At 37.2% G+C, this 25,064-nt stretch overlaps 1 protein-coding gene across 11 annotated transcripts in view; it reads left to right on the top strand.

The window, feature by feature from the left end:
- Window positions 1-25,064, top strand: part of ROBO2 (roundabout guidance receptor 2) — a 472,649-nt gene that overhangs the window by 362,205 nt on the left and 85,380 nt on the right. For all 11 annotated transcript variants that reach the window (XM_075102036.1, XM_075102044.1, XM_075102078.1 and 8 more), the window contains 6 exons: window positions 3,117-3,241; window positions 7,836-8,007; window positions 14,319-14,524; window positions 18,592-18,673; window positions 19,385-19,550; window positions 21,277-21,443. In XM_075102036.1, coding sequence (XP_074958137.1) covers window positions 3,117-3,241; window positions 7,836-8,007; window positions 14,319-14,524; window positions 18,592-18,673; window positions 19,385-19,550; window positions 21,277-21,443 — 918 coding nt within the window. The remainder of the gene's footprint in view (window positions 1-3,116; window positions 3,242-7,835; window positions 8,008-14,318; window positions 14,525-18,591; window positions 18,674-19,384; window positions 19,551-21,276; window positions 21,444-25,064) is intronic.

Below are 25,064 nucleotides of genomic sequence, written 5' to 3' on the forward strand. Positions count from 1 at the left end.
GTTCCTTTCAGTCAATTTGCATTATTCAACTGGAAATTGATGGATAAAAGTGATATGGTAAAAACATTGTTTAAATGCTGTAAGCAAGATCATTTTTATCAGAAGCTGTCTATAAGCAGAGCTATAGCTGAATATGACAACAAACTGGAACAAAATAGGGGTTTCCTTCATTATAGAACACTGTCTTTGAATAGATGAAAAAAACATATACAAGGTTTTATTTTTGCCAAATGTTTTCATGTTCTTTAAAATTATGATATTGAATAGCTTGGCTGAAAGAACTGGTTTTGTGCTCTAATTAACATAGTGACCAATAAAAGTCAGCTCCTTGTGAGATCAAGAGATTATACTTAAATAAAAGCTCTGATTAATTTACTTATTGTTATAGTGAATTTCTAGTAATTATGGCTGCAGAGAAAAGCTAGAAAAAATATCCTTGTGTAAACACACATCATTGTTTACTGGAGTCTTTAGAAAGCCTAAACTAGTAGCTATGAGGCCATGGATCTCTGTTCACCTCGTATGGGAAATGCTGGAGAGGACTTGGTGTGTGGCAGGGAGAGAACAGAACAACACGGTCAGTCCATGCCCTTTGGATTATTCGGACTGAGCTACAGCCTTAACTCCTGCTTCTTTTCATTGTCTCTTTTTGCAAAAGAAAGGATCAGTTTTCTGCTCTTAAGAAAGTGAGAGATGTTCAGAGTTAGGGTTAGGTCAAAAAATAGAAACTAGGTGGAAACTAGAATGTTTATCTCAACATCCTAGATGTTTATCTCTACCTTGTAGTCAAGGTAGTTCCTTGACTACCAAATTACCTTAATTTGGTCCTTGGAAAGTCTGCTACAGCAACAAGTTCAGTGCTATTACATCTGCTCAAAGCTTTGAATTACTGACTTGGAGTACAGCCTCTGCGTGTAAGAATGTTTCAGATGAACCCTTAAACTTACCTACCTTGCATTTATTCACTTATGTGATTTGAAAGATAGGCTCATGGAAATGCCATGCCCTTCTTCCTTCTACTGAGCTGTCTCAGACCACCCTCTGCATAACATAGGCCCAGTGCACCAAGCATGCCTACGAAGTAATCCTAGGTATCGATCGTGCTTAGGTGTGATCTATGGGATGGTCTCCTGACACCAGGTTTTTTAGCGTCACAATAGAAAGATTATGGTCTTGAGGCCACCCATAACACAGCATAGACATAGGACTCATGCATAGCCCCTGTCAAATGCAGATCTAACACATGAAGAGGTTAGAGTTTTTCTGCTCTCCCTTCTGCATGAAGTTGCCGTTGATTCCATAGCAATACCCTGGATAATTAACTTCTAAGACTAACACCTGCTGAGGCCTGGGGAAGAGGTGGACACTTCTCTGTCCAGAGAGGCCAAAGCCTATGCTTAGGAGTGTGAGGCAGAGGGAAGATTCCTCATGTTGTCCTCACCTTCTGCCTTCTAAATTGATGGTGATTCTATTAAGTGCTTTGCAGTTCTTGTTTTAATAGTGCATTAAACCAGTGATATTCAACTGGTGCTCTTTAGACTCCTGCTGATCTGTAAAGCCTTGGGAAGTACCTCATGAGATAACTGTAAAGTGTATTTAAAAAAATCAGATCTGCATACATTTCTATGCAGCTAACAGATCTGTGTCTGTGCTGTCAGCAGGTGTAATCGGAAGCTGGGTCTTGATTGCTCTTCGTGCCTAATTAAATAGTTTGTAATTATAATGGTGAAAATACGGTTTTCTAAAACACTTAAATTCTGTTTACCTGAAAGCTCAGTGTTCCTAAACCATCTCTCTCCACAATCACCAAACCTACAGTAGAATAGAAGAAAATTAATGTGGGGTTTTTAATTATTATTTTGTCCCCTTCTTCAGCCTGCCCCAAAAGTTAGCTAATCTTTTGATGACAATATTTGGAAACACTGCTTACATTTTTAAGGTATGCCAAAGAGTATAAATCCAGTTCCAGTAAATTCCAAAGTTGAATTAAGTCTGGGAGTCTGCATGTCATGCATAGAAAAGTCATTTGCTTTATCACATTATGCTCAACATAGTCACTGACGTCAAGCTTTTTCTCTCAAATCCTCCAATGCTGCTTCCCCATTTTCCTTCTGCACATTAAGACCTTTTCTCTCCCTTCTTATTCCCACCAAACATTGACTCTCTGTTCTCCATCAATACCCCCAAACAAGTAAAACTACACCTCTCTTTTAGAAATTCTTCACTTCTGACTGTGCCATCTTCTTGAAAATACAGCCAGTCCTGGTTCTGCTTTCTTGTTTTAACTCCAGTTTGTCTGTTTTTCTTTTCCTTATCTCTTCCTGATTTCCTGGAATATCTATTCGTTCTTACTCACCACTCAGTGCTGCCCACCAACTCCTCAACTCTTGCTTCTGTCTTGGCTTTACACAAGCTGAAATCCGGATATCTCAAGTTAGTGTTTCAGCAACTGTTCTTTTACAGCAAGTCCTCCTTCCCACTCCATTTGTGACCACACTACCCCTAACAGAAGTGAGGGAGCTCTTGAGCTTATGTCCTGCTGTCATCCGGACTTCCTTTCCTTTCTCAGTTGTTTTTAAAAGTCTAGAAGGGCAGACTGAAAAAAGCAGTCTGTATATCCTACTTCATACCTTGCAATTCAGGACAGGTCCAGCACAACAACAAGCTCTGTGAAGAGTAGAGGGTATAGGGTATGAGAGTGCCAATATCTGCCCAGGCGAAAGGTAGAATACGTCCACAGCTGGTATCATAAACACCTGACCGCTGCTCCTTAGCATTTATTGTAATCAGAATTTACTCTAGCATGTATGGGTGTAATGTTCCTTTCCTTTGGGTTTTTTGATGTTTGGGTTTTTTTGGGGGGGTTTTGTTTTTTTGTTTTGTTTTGTTTTGTTTTTTTAATGACCGGGGATATCACATACTGATATTGCTGCTCTTCTTGTTGCTGCTGTTGTTTTTGTTTATATATTAGTTCTGTTTATACTAGTTAATGTTTCTGGTGTTATGTCCTCTGGCATAAAACAAATATCCATAATGTCGTCTGTTTCCTTCAATATTCCTCATCTCCCCCTTGCAAAATGTCCTAAATTTATGCCATGGTTTTTCTTACATTGTAGCTCCCCCACAGTTTGTGGTGAGACCACGAGACCAGATTGTAGCCCAGGGTCGAACAGTGACTTTTCCTTGTGAAACTAAAGGAAATCCCCAGCCAGCTGTTTTCTGGCAAAAAGAAGGAAGCCAGGTAAGTTATAAGCACCCTATAAGTCTTTCAAGCCTTTCTAAATAGTTATATTGTGGGGTTTTTTTAGGATTATTATTTATACTACCTTTCACAGATTCTTTTAATCTTCCACAGGAATTTGTCTTTTAAACTATCACTATTCCTTACCAGCATTTTTGTTGCTGGTTTTTAAAATATTAATATTCTGAAGAACTCAAAGGCCATTTAAGTCGGTGAAGCTTGTGCTAGGTGCTGTATAAGTGTATAGAAAACAACAGTATATGTCTTAAAGACTTCTCATTCTGAAGCCCCCAACAAGCAGGTGGGTGAGACAAGCATCATAGACAAAGAAGGTATGACTCAATTTTTAACTAATCAGAGTCAGTAATTGCAGTTCACAACCTGCCTAGACATGATCAAGCAGATATATATCTTGCAAGTTGATTTGCATTGCCATATTCTCATAGTGCATACAGATACAGGTTTGAACACACAGGTGCTTTCTTCAGTAAAACTGTCTCAGGAGATTTCAGAATCCGGTTTTGGAAATATTTCCCTGATCCTTACTGTCATTTTTTGAAAGCAAAATTTCTGACGTAGCAGTCAATGTTGCCATCAGCCAATGCTAACTTCTATAGCTTAATATTTGAATGTCATGCCGTAACATTTTTTTACTGCTTTTGCTGTATTGGCAATATGTTACAGCAGAATTCAGTCCTTCTCACTTTCAACGTGCGGTTCACATTAGTACGTTAAATTTGAACACTGTAAACTATGTGCCATATTCTCTTTTACATCCGTGGAAAGATTAAAAGTGGCAAGTGGATGCTCAAGGACAGTGCCTTCTGCAGCTACTTGATGAAGCCTGTCATGACTACGTCTGTCTATGTATCTATGCTATGTACCTTTCTCCATTGGCTGAACTAGTCTTTTCAGAGCCCTGTGCCACTTTTTCCCATAGGGCAATGTGTGAGTTAACTCAAGTATCCACACTGTGCTGTGCAGTGCAGATGAGCCTTTTGTCTAATCTGGCAGCATTGTGTGTACCACCTCAGTTGAAAAGTGAAATAAGAACTGAACTGCAGATCGCCCGCTCAGCCCCACCTGCTTCTGCATCACCTTCTCACGAGGTCAGATAACTGGTCCAGAATGACAGGACCAAGGCTGACAGCACTTCGTGCTCTGTTGCCTTTATGGCTTACAATGATACAACACTGTTACTTTATGAGAGTAAACTTAGTCTTCAGTGTGTTTCTTGCAGTGTATTATTTGGAGAACTTTAGATCTAGCCTCCATGGATCACATCCTTGAAAAGCACAGTATTGTGAGTCTCACGAAGGTGAAAATTGTTCCGAGGGGAAAGTAGAATAGCATGTTGAAATTAAAGTAGGAAGTACTGATGTGCTAGCAAACATTTGAAAACCCTTCCTTGTAGAGCATTTTAATAACATGGTAATGTTTATGTAAAGTGAGCCTATAGTGTCACACTTGAATCTAATAAAGTGGACATCCATCATGCTGTAATAAAGAGAAGAGCTTCTAATTAAAGTAGGACATCATTTGCAGGATTAAAGTCATTTAGCGTAATTGAAAAGTGTTAATACTCTATTTTATCCTCTTCCATTGGTATCACTTCAAGGGTAAAAACATTTTAAGGTGAAAATGCATCTTGTGTCTTTAATTGAATGTTATTACCTACTGATTGTACCATGTTGAAGCTGTTTAATTACAAACCTGGAAAATTAATTACCATATTGAGAACTAGATCCCTGAGGGTTAGAATGGTCTTTTTTGGCAAATAAATGCAACATAAAAATTGATACCAACATGGTTTATAATCAAACCTTGAAACACAGCTCAATGTGATTCACTACACCCTTATGTTAATCTTATTTGAGCATCAGTGAAGTAACGCAGGCTAATGTCACTGTCTCAGTATACAACTTGCCAGATTTTGCAATGAGACGCCATAGAATAGGTGAGTTTCCACATACTGTATACCATCATACAAATCTGAAGGATGGTACTTTGGCCAAATTAGCCATTGTCCACTGAACACACATGACTTTTGACCTTTGTATGCCCAACTATAAGTTGATGCTTGGCTTTGCTATGCTTGCTTCTGCATTTACTGAAGGAACTGTTTGCAGCACCACTGTTAGTGTTCAGAGTAATGTCATGTAGTCATGTTAGCCCACTCCAGTAATTGTAGGGCATTTTTCATTGTGAATTCATTTCTCAGTCCTGTGTTTCTGAGCACAACCAGCTGGAAGGGAGGAGAGCTCTTCCCTCCTGAGTCATTTTTTGTGCCAACTCGTACATAAGCAACTGGTCCTTTGTACTTGGTAGCCTTTTCCCCAGAGCCTAACAGCCACCCGTCAATGAAATGCACCAGGGCAGGGTGTGTGTAACCTTTAGACTCTCTAGATTAAATTATTCCTTGAGATAAATTCAGTGGTATTACATGAGGGAGGACTCTGGTCCCCCTGTTTGCAACCCAGCATGCCACCATTGTGCCCAGATGAGCAACCGGACAGCTAATTAAGACAAGTGAAAGTGTAAAAACATTTAAAAAGGGGTTGTACTGTAATTTATGACAAGTTGTCATTCATAGCTGTCTGGTGTTTGAAGGGAAGAGTCATGAGACTGTTGAGCTTCTCCTGAAATGTGGAATATTCACTGGAATGTGGTACCTCTCAAAAACAGATAAGTCCATGCTGAAGATAAAAAGAAGGGTAGCTTCCCTTTTCTAACGCAGGGATGAAGAGTACTCTGCATCTTTTTCTTCTTAAGAATTAGGAGCTTGATCCTTGCACTGTCTTTTACATTGTGTTTCTTTTTACACATTGTGTAACGAGTGATAAATGGAGTCAAGCTCAGCCATATCAAAATTCTCTGCTTTCTCATAAAATTTAGTGGAAGTTTCATAATACCCTCATTTGGTAGGTGTCTGTGCCAGGCAGAAGTTATTCTAAAAGTTTCAAAGCAATTCAGAAAGCACGGCAATATTTCAAGACCCACTTAGCCCTGTAACCTGAAATGGTTTCAGAATTTTCACACCTTTTTTTCTTATTGGATCTGACATGTTTACTGGATGCATATTGATTTTTGAGGAAAAATTTGCTGTGAAAAGTTTCTTGAACATTGACATTGAAAGGGGGTAAGGGGAAGACTCATCCTAGGGTGACAAGTCGCCTAGTAGGTTAATACAATTAGAAGGATACCTGGAGTGTCGGATATTATTTAAAGCATATCACACTCCTTTTATTGCCAAAACTAAAAAGACAAAGGTGTGAGTTTCTCTTCAAAGCAGATTTTTTTAAAATCCAAGTTTGTTGCCTGGCAGTTCCAAATCATTTCTTGTAAACCATTAAGGTCAACAGAAAATCCATTTAATGCCCTACTCCATACTTTTGGATTTTCTTTTTAGCCCATATAGACAAACTTAGAAGTTAGTAGGGAGTTGTCTTGAGAAAGTGCAGCAGGGCTATACAGAGCTGCAGTAATGAGTGAAAGTTTATCACAACATGGTAGCAGTGCATTGGGATATTCCTGATACAAACAATTGTATTTTTTCAGAGAGGCTTGTTGAGTTGGCATAAGAAAGAGACTGGAATTACTGTTTTTTAATTATTGTTTGATCTGTTCTCCTTTCTGTCTCAATGAGCAATGCTGCTGACCTTTTCGTTCACATTGCCTCCCATTTCCTGTTCTTTTTTATTCACATCAAGAGCTGTGCCAGATGGTATAACTTTTTCCTTGAAAACACAGCCCTCACCACTAAAAGCTTTTCTGTCCTTTTCTGTGTTATTGATTCATTCAGTCCTTCATCATATGCAATGGCTGCTACGTCCATTCCAGTTATTCTTATTGACATCCCTCTTTTCTCCAATCCAGCCCAAAGGCAAAAAGCTAATCTCCCTGTTTTGTGCTAACTGATATCTTATCCTACATGAAATTATTTTTTCTCTCTGATGATTTCCACATCAGATTTATACCCTTTCTCTTCACCCTCAAGGCTCCGTGTTGCTTTTCTCCTCTGGTATATCTCAGTTTTAATTTCATTTTACTTGCTTAAGTTCTTCTACTCTGCCAGCTTCTCCTACTTTATGACCTGTTTGTATCTTCCTCCCAGCTTTCCTTCTGCGCCATGCTCTTCGCCCAGAGCATATTCACAGCCAAACAATAGTGCTGTGCTCCCTCAGGTCTCCAGGATTCAATACTTTCTGCTAGTTTCCTAAAGTTTACTGTAGTATTGTGTCCTCCTGGTTTGACAGCCAACTAAGTATATTATTACAATTAAATTCAGAATGAAGATGAATGTGTCACAAATACAAATCACTCAAGTGCAATTGTTGGAAAATGTCTCCTTGCCTAGACCCCCAGACAGAACACACCACTGTGCGCTGTCAAAGGGCTGTTTCTAATTTAAACTGCAAGTTGCCCAAGGCGCAGGGAAAGCTAGCTCTATGTGTTCATAGAGTTATAACCGCACTTACTTTTTCCTCTAGTATATATATAGAGAGTACTTTTAAGGAAAAATCATTTTCTCTCTTGCTGAGGCAAGAGTGGTGCTTTCTGTTTTGAATTGATGTGAGATGAATTATCTTTGCAGAATCTACTCTTCCCAAACCAACCTCTCCAACCCAACAGCAGATATTCAGTGTCACCAACCGGAGACCTCACTATTACCAACATTCAGCGGTCTGATGCAGGCTACTACATTTGTCAAGCACTGACAGTTGCTGGAAGCATTTTAGCAAAGGCTCAGCTGGAGGTTACTGATGGTGAGCTATAGAAATTCTTACTGTTTTTTCCTGTCAAAAGTACTTTAAAAGTAGTGTGATAAAGACATATGAGATCACATAATTCATACAAGTAAACAGACAAATTTCTGCAGAAAATACAATGAAAAAAGGGTCTCAGTGCAATTCTCTATGGTTTCAAAAAGGCATTGAAGTCTTGCCTTTTGCTTGCTTTCTGGAGGTTCCTTGATAATACAAACAAGGTACAAACCAGCCTAGAATAGGCTTGGTGAGAAAGGAAGCTTCTTGATTCACTAGAGCTGAAATAGGACTGCAAAAAATACTGCGAAGAATGAATAGGTTTGTCATTTGAGCAGAGAACTGGGGTGCAGAAAAATCAGGCTCAATTCCCACCTAGTCTTCAGTATTTTCTTAGGCAGCTAGTTTGGGGATGTGTCCTTAGCTCAATCAAATCAATGCTGTTGCCTTGAAATTACTGTATTACTCTTGGCTAAGAACAGCTACAACATGTAGCCCATTAGTCCCTGTGGCAATAAGGCACCAAGATATTTCCTTACTTCAGAGCTGTGTTCTAAAACTTCCTCGTATGGTTAGATGATGTGAAAAGAGACACATAAATACACAGGTAGGGTTCTCAGGAAAGGAAAAGTGCTACATGATCTGTCTTGATGCTTTCTGTTTCAAAATTTTGGGTTTAAAAGTTATTCTGCCTTGAAGTTTACCTTACTACATCCACAAACATGATTCCTTTTCATGTGCCAGGAATCCTGTTGATATCCCTCTGCATCCCATTGTGGGTAGAAGGCAGTTTGCATCCTTTAATGTTAGTGAAGAAAACAACAGAATTCCTCATATACTAAGAGGCTGTTGCACTCCCTGGCATCATTATTCCTTAACTGACTCATTAAATATCTCCTGACAGACTTTGATGAATTTTTTGCCTTAAAACTGTTGTTATATGCAGAGGTCTACTTTTACTGTTCCCTTAGAGACCTGCCTGCACCATGAAAGTTTGAAAAGATGTCTAATTCTGAATAATCTGGCTTTTCACAAGAGCATATTCATCACAAGTGACAAGTAGAGAGGTTCAGGCTCATGTTACAGAGGTTTGAGCATTAATTTGATGCCTTTTCTTTGTTTCCCAAAAACTGTCTATATTTTTATGACAAGGGGAGATAATTTCTGCCTTATCCTTGCATCTTTATAAGCACATTGCTTTTCTGTAAAGTAGTTTCTGGAGACTAAAGGCTAACCTTTGCTCTGCAGTCTCTTTAAGTCCTTTCTCTCACGGTCTATGACAAAATGATGCATTTTCATTCAATCCAAATTTAAATGTAGATTAAAAGGTCATTTAAAATTAATGGAAAGGCAGTATTTTTTAATATCTGTCCATAGCGCTGCATGATGCGATGCCATGACTGTGATTGGAATAAATAGAACACACAAACATTGGCTACGAGGACATTGAGCTGTTAATGGTTGCACCTGCGGATGCTGTACAGATTTACTGCAACAGGGGCTGAGAGGATCAAATAAGGTTCAAGGATGTTAGTGATGAAAAATTTTTCCTTTTGACAGACAAGGCCTGTGGCCTATCTTTATCTATTTTTTTTTTTGTGTGTGTGTAAATAATAAATCCTAATGACCTCTTTGGCATCTTTGTTAGTTTTATTTAAGAAGTCAACAGAAAGCTCACAAAGGTGTCCCTGCTAAAATGCAAACTCAACTACAATTAATTCTGATTAAAGGTGGTGTGCATTCCACATTGCTACAGAAAGCATTAGTTGGTGGATCTGCTGCTCAGGGGATGCAAGGCCTGCATTCTTCAAATGCTTTCCAGAACCCACTGTCAGCATGATCATTATGAAATAATACAAGATTTCTTTATAGAAATACCATTTTATTCTTGAGTCAAAGGGCAGGTGAGGTCAGAAGAAAAGTGCCAGAACAATATTGCGGAACTGAGATTATATAAATAAATGTACCATTAGATCACAGATATTTTTTAATTGTTTTCAATTAGGTAGTAAACCATAAATGTCTAAATCATGTTTTTTGGTTGATGCTGAGCAGAAGTTATGGAAGCTAATGATTTTTATCAGTAGGGAAATCTAATTTAATGGTTTTAAAAATATAATAAAAGAAACACTGTGCATGTTAGCTATATACTTAAGCATTAGTGTTCTAGTTTTTGGTGGGTGATTTCAGTTTTACTTCATAGCCCAGAATTTTTCTGTTTGGTTAATGATTTAATAATAGTGGCGAGCCATCTTTTTCATTTTGAACACATTCTTGTTTGATCCAGAGTAATTTAGATCCAATTGAAGTTCCAATACAGAATGAAAACATGTGTCATGTGCAGAAAAACAAGTGCTTAATTATACCATATATAGCAGTGTTTCAGTTGTTACATTTTTGCACTTACAAGTCTTTACTGGAAATATTTTTAACTCAAGTGTTCACATGAGAAGAGATTACTAGCTGTGATGAAATGTGCTGAGCTGAGTGATAATTTTGCTGATTATGGACTCTGCTAAGAGCCTTCAGTGTATTTGAAATTCAAATCTTGTATTTTCTTGAAAGGCTATCATATAATCCACCATCTAACCACATCTGGAAAAGCAAAATAATTTTAAAAATTGAGACATTCTCAGCAATCCTTTCAAACTCAAGAAGTGAATAGGCAGCTCCCAGTCTTGAAGTGACAGATCATGCAAATAAACCAAATGCTTCCATCTAAGTATGTTCTAAAGATAAAAAGAGTAGTTTACAGTTAGTAATGTATTCCATAAATTTATCCATCATGCACAGAGTGTTTTGGAGAAGATCTCCATTTCTCCTAATCTAGTCATTTTTTTATATTTATTTACAAAATTTTGACCACAGCATGCTCAACTGTAGGATCAGCCTACCAATGCTGGTTGTGGTTTAGGATGATTATTGGAATGGAGGAGCAAGCTTAACCTCCTACAGTGGATGGTAACATAAGAACGAAATGTTTTAGGATATTCAATTAATTAAAACAATCACATTTCAGGGCTTTTGAATGAATGCAAAAGGCTGGACCTATAAGGAGAGTTCAGAGCATATGTCAAAAAAAAAGAGAAGGAGTTGGCAGCATACCTTAACAGCTCCCTCTCCACTGCTTTGGAATAGACACTGAAGATGTTTTTCCCAAACTCCTCAGCGATTTTTTGACTGTAGGTCTATTGAGTGTTCTGGGATATGTATCTCTCAAATCCTCCTGGAAGAATTTAATGTCACTCACAGTTTACTTATCTGCAAATCTGGCAACCATGAGTCCTGTCCCTGATCAAATATATATTAAATGTTTTATAGTGAGTGTGACAGTTTCAAACAGGAGAGATTCAGAACAACTTCATGGCCTCCTGTGAAGCTCTTCTGCAAAAAAGACAGAGGAAGGCTTCGTCTCTGCTTTTCCACCTCTCAGGAGAGTACCCTACCCTATCATGCTAGCGTTCATCATGAGAATTTCATGCCTTGTGTCTGATTTTCCCCATTAATTCACCAGGAAAACTTTTGAAATGTTGATTTTGGAAGTGCCAAAGTAAAGACTTCATTTCACCATTCTTATTTTAATTTCCTGTTGGAATTTGACCAAATTCCATCCAAATTTAAACATGGTTTCAGTTGATCCCAAATTGTAGTGAATAGACTGTTCATTAAGAAATATAATTCGTTCTTTTTTGATACTCTCCTCAAAATTCAAGCTGCATTTTATCAGAAAAAGGAATCTGACAATTTTTCAGTTACCAGAATATGTGAATATATGGTTGCTGACAAATAGTTTCAAAACAATTTTTTAAAATTAAATTAATTCTGAAAACAACTTCTCTTTTACTATGCAAATATATTTTAGCCACACAAAATCTTTCTGTAGAATGGATATAAAAGTTTCCTCCTAGGAGAAAACAATGTAAAGTTTAAATAAAACATTAAAATGTTGTAAAAGAAACTAAGAAAAACCCCAACCCTTTTGTAGATATTTTTCATTATCCCTCTGTTCTTCATAATGCTTATGATATATCTTTTTAAACCTCAAACCGAGTTTTGAATCTTTGTACAGGAGACCTATGTAGTAGGAATACAAGCAGGTATACACGTGTTAGAGAAGATTTACAAGTCATAGCTGTGAAGACAATACACTCTTTCACAGATCAGTGGAAACCCTAAGTGTTCATTTAACCTTTAGCCTTAGTGTCATGGAAACCTGTAGTGGTCTTTCACCCATAACACCCTTGAAAATGAAGATTCCTTCTGGCCAGGAGACTTTCAATTACACTATTGATCAGAGCTGTTTAAAGGATTATGAGCTCCTCATTTGGGCTGTAAAAAAACTAATTACGTGCCAAAGAACAATATCTGTAATGCAGCAGTTTCTGAAAATACCTACATTGCTACACACATGAAAGGCAATTAGATGCAGCAAATAACTGCAGTGGAACAGTTAGCAACTTAAGTAATTCTTTTTCCTTAACTTTTAGCTACCTAGAAAACTGGGATTTACTATTTTATGTTAAATCTAAATGAAAAATTACACAGCTAACTTTTCATTTGAATATACTGCAGGTATGCTGATAGTACACATGAGCTGAGATCAATTTTTATTTCACCAAATGGCTGAACAGTATAGTCATAAGGAACCTTAATGAGATAAAAAATTTTATATCAAAGTGAAAATGCATTACATTTTCCCTTTTCTTGTAGTGTTTCCTGTCCTATCTCTGCATTCCGTGGGTGATATTTCAGAATTTCAAAAATAGCTTTCGCATTCTGGTGTTAATAAATAATCTGCATTGGCTTTCTGTTTTCAGTTTCAATTTCAATAAATGTGATGAACTCACACTCCAAGTTGCTACTAATACTAATGATTCTATCCTTTGTGTGTCTTGTTAGCAAAAGAAGGTAGTTAGTATTTTTGCAACATTACAATTACAGAAATAATTATTTTAGGTATAAACATACCACTAACATTTCCCTAATATTTTTTATTTATGAAATAACTTAATGAAAGTGCTTCAGATCTGTTGAAGGTTCCAGAGATTTGCATCTCAAACAGCTCAAATACAACAGAAACCATATTATTTCACAATAATTTATTTCTACTTAATAATTAGAGTCAGGTGTTGTGTATGGATTATAATGAACCAGGTTCTCAGCTAGAATAAACGTTTCAAACTCAATTGACATCAGTGGAGGAAGGCTAACTTACACTTGTTTAGGAGCTAATCCTGCCTGTTATAATATTTAATGCCAATCATATAATTGTTCAGTTGTTCAAAGATTTAAAACAGCGGCAGTGTGGCAGGTAAATATATAAAAATGAATTCTTGGTTCTGTTATATAGATTTTATGCAGCGGTCATAGCCTTGTTTGTATTCAAGTATTATTTCACATTCATTTTGTATAAACACATTCTTTAGAAACAAAGAGTTATATTTTGCTGCTTAACAGATGACTGAGAGAATAGGTTCAACAGCAGAATTATTTATGAAAAATTGGTCTTTCAATAAAAGTGAACACGAACATTTTATCTCAACTTCAGGAGATCTCACTGGTCATGGAATGAGGTTCACTGGTTACGGAGTCCTTTAAGCAGTCTTTCAAGCATGCAAATGTAAATTACAAGGGGAAAAAATTAAGAGAGTTCATGGCTTTAAAAGGTGATGAAATTATTTGATAAGTAAGCTATTAAATGGCTTGATTGAGTTTGAATTTTTCTCCACTGGAAAGAGTGGTACAGTCATTTAGATCCCTCAGATTATGAAAATGTTTTGTATTATTATTAGATATTTTTGCTGATGAAACCTTGCAAGTTGAGTGTGAATGGGGGATGTGATTGTTACACCTGATGGAGTGGCTGTGGTGTTTCACTTTGAACTTTAACAGATTTTCTCTTTTAGGCCCTAAGTCAGGTAAGCAATTAAGCACATTTTGATGTGACATTAAACGTGTGCTTTATGTGCTTTCTTAAATTGAAAGAAATAAGAGATGTAGCTCAGTTCTTTTCTGGATCAAGGTCTTAATTTTCATCCTGTCTTAATCAAATGAGTCTAATGATCTTCAGTAACAGAAGTTTTTATATCTTGGTGTTATCTCGTAGTGGTGAAATCAAATTCTTACAAAAATGCTTTTCAAATACACCAGTTAATTATTAACATGTATCAGTGGGTCTTCCAAAAGTAATGTTTTTAGCCTTTTAGAGGCTCTCTTAAACCAGTCTTTTAAAACTGGTAGTGTGTCAAGGAAAGGGCTAACTGCAGCAGAGGATTGTTAAAGGTGTGGATGCCAATGCATGTGTCACTGTTTAGTCTTGACAGATAGGCCCCCACCCATCATCCTCCAGGGGCCAGTCAATCAGACACTGGCAGTGGATGGGACAGCTTTGCTGAAGTGCAAGGCAACTGGCGACCCCCTTCCTGTCATCAGCTGGTTAAAAGAAGGATTCACCTTCCTGGGCAGAGACCCTCGAACATCCATACAGGATCAGGGGACACTTCAGATTAAAACTCTGAGGGTGAGTAGCGATAACAAAAGAAGTTCTATAAGTGCTCAAGTGGTACATGGCTAGTCTTGAGCTGTCAGTATGAGTCTCAAGCAGCTCTGCTATCTTGCTGTCTGTTGTCTTCAGAATTTGTCTCTTTTACTATAAAATTCTCACCAAGTCCACATCCTATTTCATGCCTTGACACTGTGTAGAGAAGGGGGGGGGGGGGGGAAGAGAAGAGCCAAACGAGCATTGGATATTTCTGTTATAATTCCTTAAAAATAGAATTGATATTTAAAATCTTACATATGTGCAATAAAACACATAAGTTGGGGATGGATAGGCATCTAAAAGGGCAGGCCTTCCTTATCTTTTCAGTCAGTCTTACCATGAAGCCATTGGCCTATTGTCTTTGTTAAAACTTAGAGCATTTCATTGGCAACTCGTGATCACAATTTTCCAAGGCACTATTATGCTAGCAAGTGATTCTGGAGTTCATCAAGGTTTGGCTATGCACTTTCTCCATCAATAAGTCTTGGCAGTCTTGAGCTGGCTGATTTATTTCAATGTTATGCTTGCTGGAGATGTTCCATAAGGCTGCAGATGGGAGAAGGCGACTAATACTCTAACATACATGCAGTCATATGCAGAGGGATTTCTATTCAAAATTAAATGCCTATCATAGCATATACATTTTTACACATGAGAGAATATGATATCTTAAAAGTACAAAGAAATCTTATAATATTCCAAATAGTATAGTGTCAGATTTTGTTGATAAACATTGCATCACTAATCTTTGTTTGGGCTTTTAATTTTTTCCCTGTTCAAAGATAAAAATCCGTTTGTGTGTATGAAGACAAATATGTATATGGAAAAATAGTAAAGTAAATGTAATTATTTGTCAATAACTTAAAGGCAATTTCAGAAACCATTTAATTTCATCCACAGTAATTTCTGTACTAAGCTTTGCCATCCAAAAAAATGTCAATAAACATAGCTACTGAGACAAAAAGTGCAGTTTTGTTTTCTGATACCATCTCATCAGTGATCGTAGATGAATTGTTAACTCCCTTGGAACAAAATGGAATTTATTAAAAAATTTATGCTAGCTTTCTTTGAGTAAACATTTTATCCTTCCTCCCTGGGCTGAAGGCAGTTTTAGGCCATGAAGGTTAATGCATTTTTCCTGTAGAGCTGGATTAAAGAGTGCGCTTGAATAGTCAGGATTCCCCAGTAGTGTTAGAAAGCAGCAATTAAAGGTGGAAGCTTAGTGATTTCAAACAAACTTTCAGGCATTGATGATGGGCTTCTGCGGAGTGTCCATGAGGCAGAAGCTCCTGGGATACCTGTCTGCATGCAGCTATGCAAACAATGAAATGGGTTCTGAGTCATGCCAGCGCATTAATCTCGCTGTTAGAGGCACAAGGTCTGTAAACGAAAGGAAGAAAAACTGCTTGCAAGGGGAGAAGAAAACAGTATTAGTAGTGAGTGTGGTTTTGAAAGACATGAAGCTTTTATTGATCCTTAAGTGGCTCATTCACTAGTAACCAATTTTCCTTAAAGGCTCCGAAAGATATTTTTTATAAACCACTCGATTGCAGTAATGTGCAGTGTTTGACTCAGACTTAAGAACAAAAAACACACACAGCCATAAAAACCAGATTCCTCCAGTGCCTTGCAGTTTTTATGAATTAAACATGGATTTGCATCTGGAATGTTTAACTTTTCTCTCAGGTCTACCTGATCAAGGACTAGGAGCACTTCCTAAGCAAAAAATAGCCACAGAATATGTCCGAGTACACTCACATACCCAAGTTAAAAAAAAAACACCACCATTAATATTTATCACCCACATGTCCTCAACCTTCTCCTTCTCTCACAAACAATAATCACTGTTGCAATCATAGAAGGTTTTAACATATGTGTAAAGGTTAGCCACTACTATTTAAACCTTTGAGATATCCTCTTCTGCTTTGGAACTCTTCCTGTGTGTAAATCAAATTATTCAGGAGTCTGCAGCAGTCACGATGAACCATGGGCCACAGTCGTAAACATGAACCTAGAGATTTTTCTGATGAGCCAATCTTCCCAGTTGCTCTGAGGAAGACAACTGAAAACTCACGTACATTACTCTCTCGGTACCCTTTCAGACAGGTCAACACTGACAGGAAACTCCCCTCTGCTCCGTGGAAGTGTACCACGCCAGATCTAGACACTTGCATTAACTAAGGAAGAAAGCTGTTTGTTTTACTGAATAGCAAAGATTTTCCATTCATCTCCCCTGTTGTTTTTTCCATAGCGCAAAAAAAAGTATAAATAATTGAATTATCAGTACACTCTGTCTGTATCTAATCCATCCACAGTCTGGAAGTTTGATAATTCACCATATCTTGGAAGAGGCAGCATACCTCCTTCTTGCTTTGTATGTTGGATTTGCCTTCTGCAAGTTACTCTGTTCTGTATACCACTTATTTCATTCAGTATGCCATACCCCATCTGTCACAGCAGTACACAAATGAAGTTGAGACCCATAGCCTTGAGAAATATTCTCCATTATCACATAATAAAGAATTATATATTTGATAAAAGGTTGGAAGAAGCAAAATAAAACACTACTTCAAAATGCAATAAGGCTGTGTCCTCTGGAAAATCCGTCTCCTTTCAAGAGTCCGTTTCATTTCATTAGCAGTACCTCTATATTTTGAGTCTCTGAGGCATTGTTAGAGGGGTGTAATTGTTGCTTGTATTTCACAGCAAAAGCACCTCCTAAAATGCAAGTCATGCTCATTCAGACTACTGAACTGGCATTAATCAGTTGCTACCTGCCCCTAAGAACGGTACAGTGGAGTCCCAGTGTATCTGAAGAAAATACCAACAAAATTAAAACATGACAAAGTTAAACATCAATTAAATTATATATCAACAAGTAATCTACAGAGCATCTTACTTATTTGCCTTGACATTCTTCTTGAAGAGTGAGGTATAAGCACTTTTGCTATAGTGCCAATCTGCATTTAGCAGAAGCCATTTCAATTCCTTAACATCCAATAAAGCTTCTTGGATGCAGTCCTATGTCTGCCAAGTCATCTGATGGTGAATGTAATTCTTCTCTTCTGTCACTAGAGTCGGCATTCTCCCTCTTCTGCTTCCATCTCCAGACTACCATGCTTTATACGTAGTGGTAGGAGGGCATCTCTGTATATTTTGTGCTTTGTAAAGTTACTGTTTCCACCCATCTCTGTAGCCTTCACTAGTTCCAGTCTCAGACATTTTTACTTTGAATTTAAGTAAGGAATGGCAGACCACTTGGCAAATTTTTATAGTAGAACAATTTATATAGCAATGAGATTAATATTGACAATATAATCCAAAACAGTTTCCCCAAATAAATTTGAAATATATGAACTGACAAGGGAATCACAACAGTTTTATAAAAATTCTCTTTTTTTTGCTGCCAAAGTGCCTTGCAAGCTTGAAATAAAAACCCATGTGAAACAGAATAAAGGTAAGCATGGCATAGGATCTGATTTAACTTTGCCATTTGAAAATGGCTTGGAGGACTGTCTGTGCAGAGAGCCACTGTTAAGTCTCAGCAGCAGTATTTGTATGTGTGATGACCTGTATAGAAATTACTTCATCTGCCATAAGAGTCTAAGATGATGTAACAGTCTGCCTGGCACTGGAAACTGTATCTCTGGGTCATCAAGGGATAAGAAGGGTGAGATTTTATCCTTTAAGAAGTTAATTGTTGTTATTTTGTTACCTGAGTTCACCTGCATCTGTTGTAACCAATGCAAAGATTGACACTGTCTAAAACATCCATTTTGTAGCACTTACATGCTGTACTGGTACCATTAGCAATATGAAAGTTACTATTAGAAAAGTATTAGAAGCAAGTAATCTTATTATAATTCTCTAAAAGTAAGCCACCATTAAATGATTGTTTGAAAATGTCTGGTGCCCTCTAGTCTGGTGTAAAATATAGGCTAAGTCCTTCTTACCAAGAAACATTTAGAAAAAGAAAATCAGACTAAATTCTGTTGGCTGATTCTAAAACGTTGTTAAAATTGCCCTTAATTGTTTTTTATGTCTAGCTGTCCGATACTGGGACTTACACTTGTGTTGCTACAAGTTCCAGTGGGGAGACATCATGGAGTGCTGTGCTGGAGGTGACAGGTAAGTGATGTCCAGAGGCTGTTTTTCAGTTGGCACAAAATGAAAGCGTACATGACTACATTAAAGCTGTCTGAGTCAAATAGTCCATTCTAAAAATTCTGGGATTGAGATGGAGAAGTTTTAAGTGGGAAGGCAGGGTTCCTTCATACACCTTGCTTTTCATTGCTATTACCTTTAAATGCCCATTGACATTGCAACAATTTGTATTCGTCTCCAGTGACAGTGGTATGCTGTAACTCTTCTAAACAAGAGTATTAATAAAATGTGGATTTGTACAGTGTTGGCTTGGGCAAGAAAATTATTAAGCCTCCACAGAGTCCCGTCAAAGTCTGCTGTGCTCTCTGGGAGTACTGGAGTTGATCTGGGTATAGGAACTTTCTCAGCCTTCTAGTAACTGAGGTTTTGATATTTCATGTAAATTTCAGCAACGCTGGGCTTTTTTGTTATTCTTTCTTTTCTTTTTTTATATATTTATATACAACCTTTGGAGTTGTGTGGGTTTTTTCTTTCAGTATGTACCTAAAGAATGATAGCTCTTCATCCAAAAATATATGTGGTAATGCAATTGTTGACTTAGTTCTTTACAGATTAAGAACATTGGTTATGCTGATTTTGCAGATGTTTGGCATGTTTTTCCTTTTAGTCTTCTACTTTGATCAAATTGACACTATCAAGAGTAAAAAGTAATTGTTTTGGTTTTGCCTCTTACAGAATCTGGTGGAGCAACAGTCAGTAAAAATTACGATATAAGTGACCTCCCTGGGCCACCCTCCAAACCTCAGGTCACTGATGTTTCTAAGAACAGTGTCACCCTGTCCTGGCAACCAGGGACCCCTGGAAGCCTACCAGCTAGTGCATATATCATTGAGGCTTTTAGGTATGTGAATTATTCCACTTTTAATCTTCCTGTCTAATTTTGCTCTAAACCACAGTACCAGCTGTTCTTCTGGTACTGTGGTGTTCCTTTGGACTCTACACATGCCATTAGAAATTTAAAGACTCGTCTCCTATGGCAGGCATTGATTCTTATTTTTTAATTTTTTTTTTTTCAATTTATCACTTTTTTTTTCTAAGTGATTAATTAGAGGAGCATCTAACTATTTCTTCAGGTCAACAGGAACATAACAGGACAATGCAGTCATTATTTGTTGCTCTTCCCTTAGCATTGATGATCAGTGAGAGTCTCCTGTGGGAATGCTGCAGGCCAATCATTTGGGCCAGTGTTATCTTGACTATCAGAGTACAAATAATCTGAAAATAAATTGGTAATCCTGAAGCCTCTCTACATACTTTAATTCCTGTTCCTGTTAAAGCAGCACCTATTAAAAAGTCAAAGTACTTTAAATTTCTATTTTTTACCATTTTAGATGGATTCAAACTTTTAACTGAAAAGGCTAATATTGATAATTTAGGATTTCATCCTGCAGCCTGAGGTTGAAGAGAACCCAGCTGCTCCCTTCCACACAGCAGCACTTAATACGTGGTAGGAAAGAACTCCCGGACCCCAGTTCGGCAAGCTTGTTTAAGCATGGGCCATACCTTTCACATGTCTCAGTAATACATGCTTCTGCTCAAAAATGCGCACATTCTTAAATGTTTCCCTTAATCAAGATGTGCAACAAATGACAAATAGTTTAGTTCATCTTTTAATTAACATTAATGTAAGAATTCATCAAAATAATATGTGTGCAAATTTATGAAGTTATAGTGATAATACTTCACCCTGCTATGTTAATAAGCAAAGAACATTACTCTGTGCAGACTGTTGGTATTGTTCTGGAACTAACACTAAGCTTTAAGCGTTACATAAATGAAACAATTGAAAAAATATGAAACTCGTAGCTTTCCATTTTCTTTTTGTACATTTAAATAATTTTTTTAATCAATGCTATACAACAAAGCACAATAAAATCAAATTTTCTCTTTAAGCTTTTGTGGTACTTTACCCTAGATAAGCTTGAATGGCATCCCATCAATAACTTTAACAGAAGGCAGGCATTTTCATTAAAAGCTGTTTTAACAATCACACTTGAAATCTCTTCATGCAGTGGATTGTAATCAAATTATAATAATGTCCAATGGAAAAAGTAGTGACAGGAAAAAATATTCATATACTTTCCTTCATTCGTAAGCATGTTTTCAGACCTTTTTTTTTTTTTTTTTTTTGGTAACTTTGAGTATGAATGTGGTTCAAGGAGAATACTTTTCTTCCAATGACAATTTATTGACGTAATTTACTTAGCAGTATAGAAAATTATTCTTTTAATGGGATTTTCTTTTCTAAGGTTTATGTTCAGGAGCAGCCTATTTATCATTCAAATTTACTTTACAGCTTTTCACACTTGCCTTTTGCAGGTATTTATTTTAGAGAGGAAGCAAAAGCTTCTGCTTCTGTTGAAAGGAGAAATACTTTTGACAGCTGTGGCTTTTTTCTTTTTTATCCCATCTTGATGAGTTAAATGAAACAAATATTTTTATTTTTACCCTGCTTTACTACTTTTTCCTGTACTTATATGTGATACAGGGTTACAAAAGTAGGTCCTTTCACTTATTTATTTTTCTCTTGCATTAGCCTATAATCTTCAATTCTCTTCTCATTGCAGTCAGTCTGTGAGCAATAGTTGGCAGACGGTGGCTAACCACGTGAAGACCACTCTCTACACTGTGAGGGGACTGCGCCCCAATACAATCTACCTGTTTATGGTGAGAGCTATCAATTCACAAGGTCTGAGTGATCCCAGCCCTATGTCAGATCCTGTCCGAACACAAGGTAATAGCAACTAAGGATTACATGCTTGAGCTAAAATAGAACGAAGGAACTGAGAGCTGACCAATAGGTCAGTCTGGTCATTTGGCTTTAGCACTCTTGACTGAAGATATCATGAATCGAGCTTAACCGATAAAGATAAAAATAGTCCAATGTATGCTGTATCAACCTGGAGCTTAGGAGAGATAGGTTAGCTCTGTAATCCCTGGTACATTGTAGACCTTTTGGTTTGCAGTTCGCTTAGACTTGGTGTGCTCCTTGATGCCTGGTTTCTACTGAAAGTTCTGTGAGTTACCCAAGCTTTTCTGGAAAATGGTCTGAATACCATGCTCCCCTCAGCATCTTTTCTTCTGTGTCCTTACTTCTTTTTTATTATAATAGGGATATACTATAATAACAAGTGTTTATGACAGACAGACAACGTGTTTAGCGTTAGTTTTAATCAAAAGAATTGCACAAAATATCTGTAGTGTATTGATTAATCTGGTCCAACACATAGGTAGAGAAGTAATGTAAATTAAGTCATCTACATGCTAAGAATATTTTGAAGTTATTCTGAGAAAAGTATGAGTCTTCTATTTATATACTTAGATTTCTGAATTCTTTGTATTAATCCACTGCATAAACCAAGAGGGAAGGCTGAAGTGAAATCCTTCATTTATAGGGTGGTAATATAATTGATAGCTGTGATCCTGCATTGCTGTTGAATTGACTATTGAATTCCATTCACATTACTTCAAGCTCTAACCACATATAACGGCCACAAATAAATTTCTCTCACAGCATGGATTTTTTTGACTTCGACAGCGCATTGCTTGAATACTTCATTAAAGGGCATAGTTCTGTGTTAAACAGGTTGGAATATAGGAATTAATAATTTTTTTGAATCATAATTTTTTTGAGTCCAAAGTAATAGCTCCTTTCACAGATAATTTAGAATGAGATCCTCTGTCTCTGTTTATAAAAGTTATAAGAGTGCGTGTGGAGAGCGCATCCTGTGTCAGCCTCCAGCATGTGTAAGTGGTTTCGGTCCTTTGCTAGTCCTAGATGGAAAGAGAGAAACAAGAGTAGGGTGGTATTCCTTTATCACGTAACCATCACATCCAGCCTCTCTCGTCACACTCTATTCCTGAATAAATCTGTCCATAATAATTATCCCCTCAAAAGAGTAATCATTGCTGTAAAAGGAGAAACAGAGCTGCTTTCTGAAAAAACGAAGGAGTGAGTTGGGCAGTGATTTCACGGCTTGACTATCCACAGAGTGTCACAAGTTTTCTTCTCTTCCTTACTCTCCCATTATTATAGTGACTCATGCTTTTCATTGCACCAGCTTTTTAGTCTGCATAACTTATCACCCAGTTAAAAAAAACAACTTTGTTTGGCATTTGAGTGTCAAGTATAGACTTTTTATCTGACATACTGACAAGCAATTTGATTTCAGTAAAAACATGTCTTTTAATTAGCTACAGCATGTGTTGCAGCTTCCATTTCCAGAAGCTGTTTAGCAGTCAAGCACACTGAGACATGTACAGGATTTATAGCTTCTTTGCAAGCCTGCAGCTTAATAGAATTAAATCATAAAATCAATTGAAAATTAACATAATGTTTTGATGTGATTTCTAATTATGCTTGAATTCAATTCAGGCTCACAGAAGAAGCTGACACACAGTAGAAAGCCTATTCATACTGGCCATGGAGGAACTAAAAAAGCAGCTATAACAGTCCTCTATAATATTAGTTTGCAACAGGTGTCTGTGGTAGCTTTAATAGCTGAGCATTTCGTTTCCTGGTATTAAGTATAGCAAATACAAGTAATAGAATCTTAAGCTTATTTTCACCAGTGGAGTACAAGTAGACAATCAGGCACTTTCAAAAGCTTTACCTTATATGACTTACATCAAATAAAGACAGAGAAATCAGTGATTACTCTAAAAAAAGAGTTGATTTCTTGCTTGGATTATTAGCAGACCAAACCATATATCAAAAACCACTCTAAAGAAATTATATATAATCCTATCCCTGGAATTTAAATTACTAGCAACTAATAGTAAGTTCGCTGGAAGCTGTTGAAAGAGAGGTTAGAGAAAATATATAACCAATTTAATTTCAGAGACCTCTTAACTGTGATCAGAATGTAGCTTCTTGAGCCAGTTTTGCTTGAGTAATGATTTTATTATTCTAGTGCTTGACAATATCCTTATAGGTAGATCACCAGCTTTGCCACCAGCAGTCTCCTAGTAGTGTGGAAATGACATTACACTGTGAGCACCACATATGCATATGTTTCCAAGAGTACATACCAAAAAGCAGACTTCCACATGTATATCTTGATAGTCATTTCTCACTGTTACTTGCCTATTGTTATTCCCTTACTTCTGGGCATATGTCCTATTAAAATGATGAAACACAGTTCATACGAACACACTCTGTAGAAATGTCTTTTCTGCTGAGGGAACATAGGTACTTTGTTGGTTGTATACCACAGGATAACTTAACCAAAAATGTAGCCATGGGTAGCTGTCAGTATTTTGTACCAAGGAACATAGCGTTTTGTGGATAGCAGCATAAATTATCATCCTGTAAACCAATCTGAGTTGCTGCCTTACAGATTTATTATATCTCTCTGTTTCATGGTCCCTTTGAATAGGCACAATTTGCTAGAAACACTCCTTCACTGACATCCGTATTTGGGTTATATTCCCTTTGGAGATCCATGGAGCCATTTACATTTGAATATGAGTAGAAGCCTGTGGCAATATTGTTTATTGGTGGCTCAGAACCCATAACAATCCAGAATTATGAAGCTGAAATATTGATTATCACAAGCTACTTTCTTTCAAAATCTGGAGGCATGTGATTCAAACTCAGTTGTTATATTTAAATGTTTAATTTTTAAGAGCACTATTATTTGTTTTTAATTATATCGAGGAGATAAAAAGAAATCACGTGCTTCATACTCCCAAGTCTAAGACCATCAGAGCGGGGAAAAGACCTTTTATGTATATCTTCTCTTCACGAGGATGTGATGTTGATCCAGAAAGAGGGAAAATGTCTTTGGCTAGTGAATCCCATGGGAAGACCGTGCAGAATTCACAGATGCCTAGACAGGCACGACCATAATATATCAGGTCTTTTTGAATATAATCTGTGCTTGTGTTCTAAATCTCCTCTTATGGAAAAATTACAAGCAGCAGAAATAATCAGTATGTTTAGGACATAGGGTTATGAACTAACATGGGGGTAAGGTAGGGTTGTCCGTAGGGGAGTGTCAAGAGAGAACTTAGATTCATTTCACAGGCAACCAGCTATCACCCAGCTCGATTGGCTTTTCACCTCTACTAGCAGGTCGTCCCACTCTTTTGTCACAGAGACGGGTTCGCTCAGGCAGCTGCCTGTAAGTAGCTCGCTTGGGTTTCGGGAGGGCAAGCTTAAGTTCGCTTTGCTTGGTTGTTCTTGCTAAATCATGATGCGAGAGATACAAGGGTTTATCTCTGCTGCTTGTTGCTTTATTTTTCATTGTTATTTCAACTTTCCCTTACGGTACATGATCTCTATCACGCCTGGTGGGTCTTTTCTGTCGCCCATACTAAGACAGGAGAATGCTTTAGTCTGGTGGGGGAGTTA

The sequence above is a fragment of the Phalacrocorax aristotelis genome, chromosome 1 (assembly GCF_949628215.1).
Source record: "Phalacrocorax aristotelis chromosome 1, bGulAri2.1, whole genome shotgun sequence".
Lineage (NCBI taxonomy): Eukaryota > Metazoa > Chordata > Aves > Suliformes > Phalacrocoracidae > Phalacrocorax > Phalacrocorax aristotelis.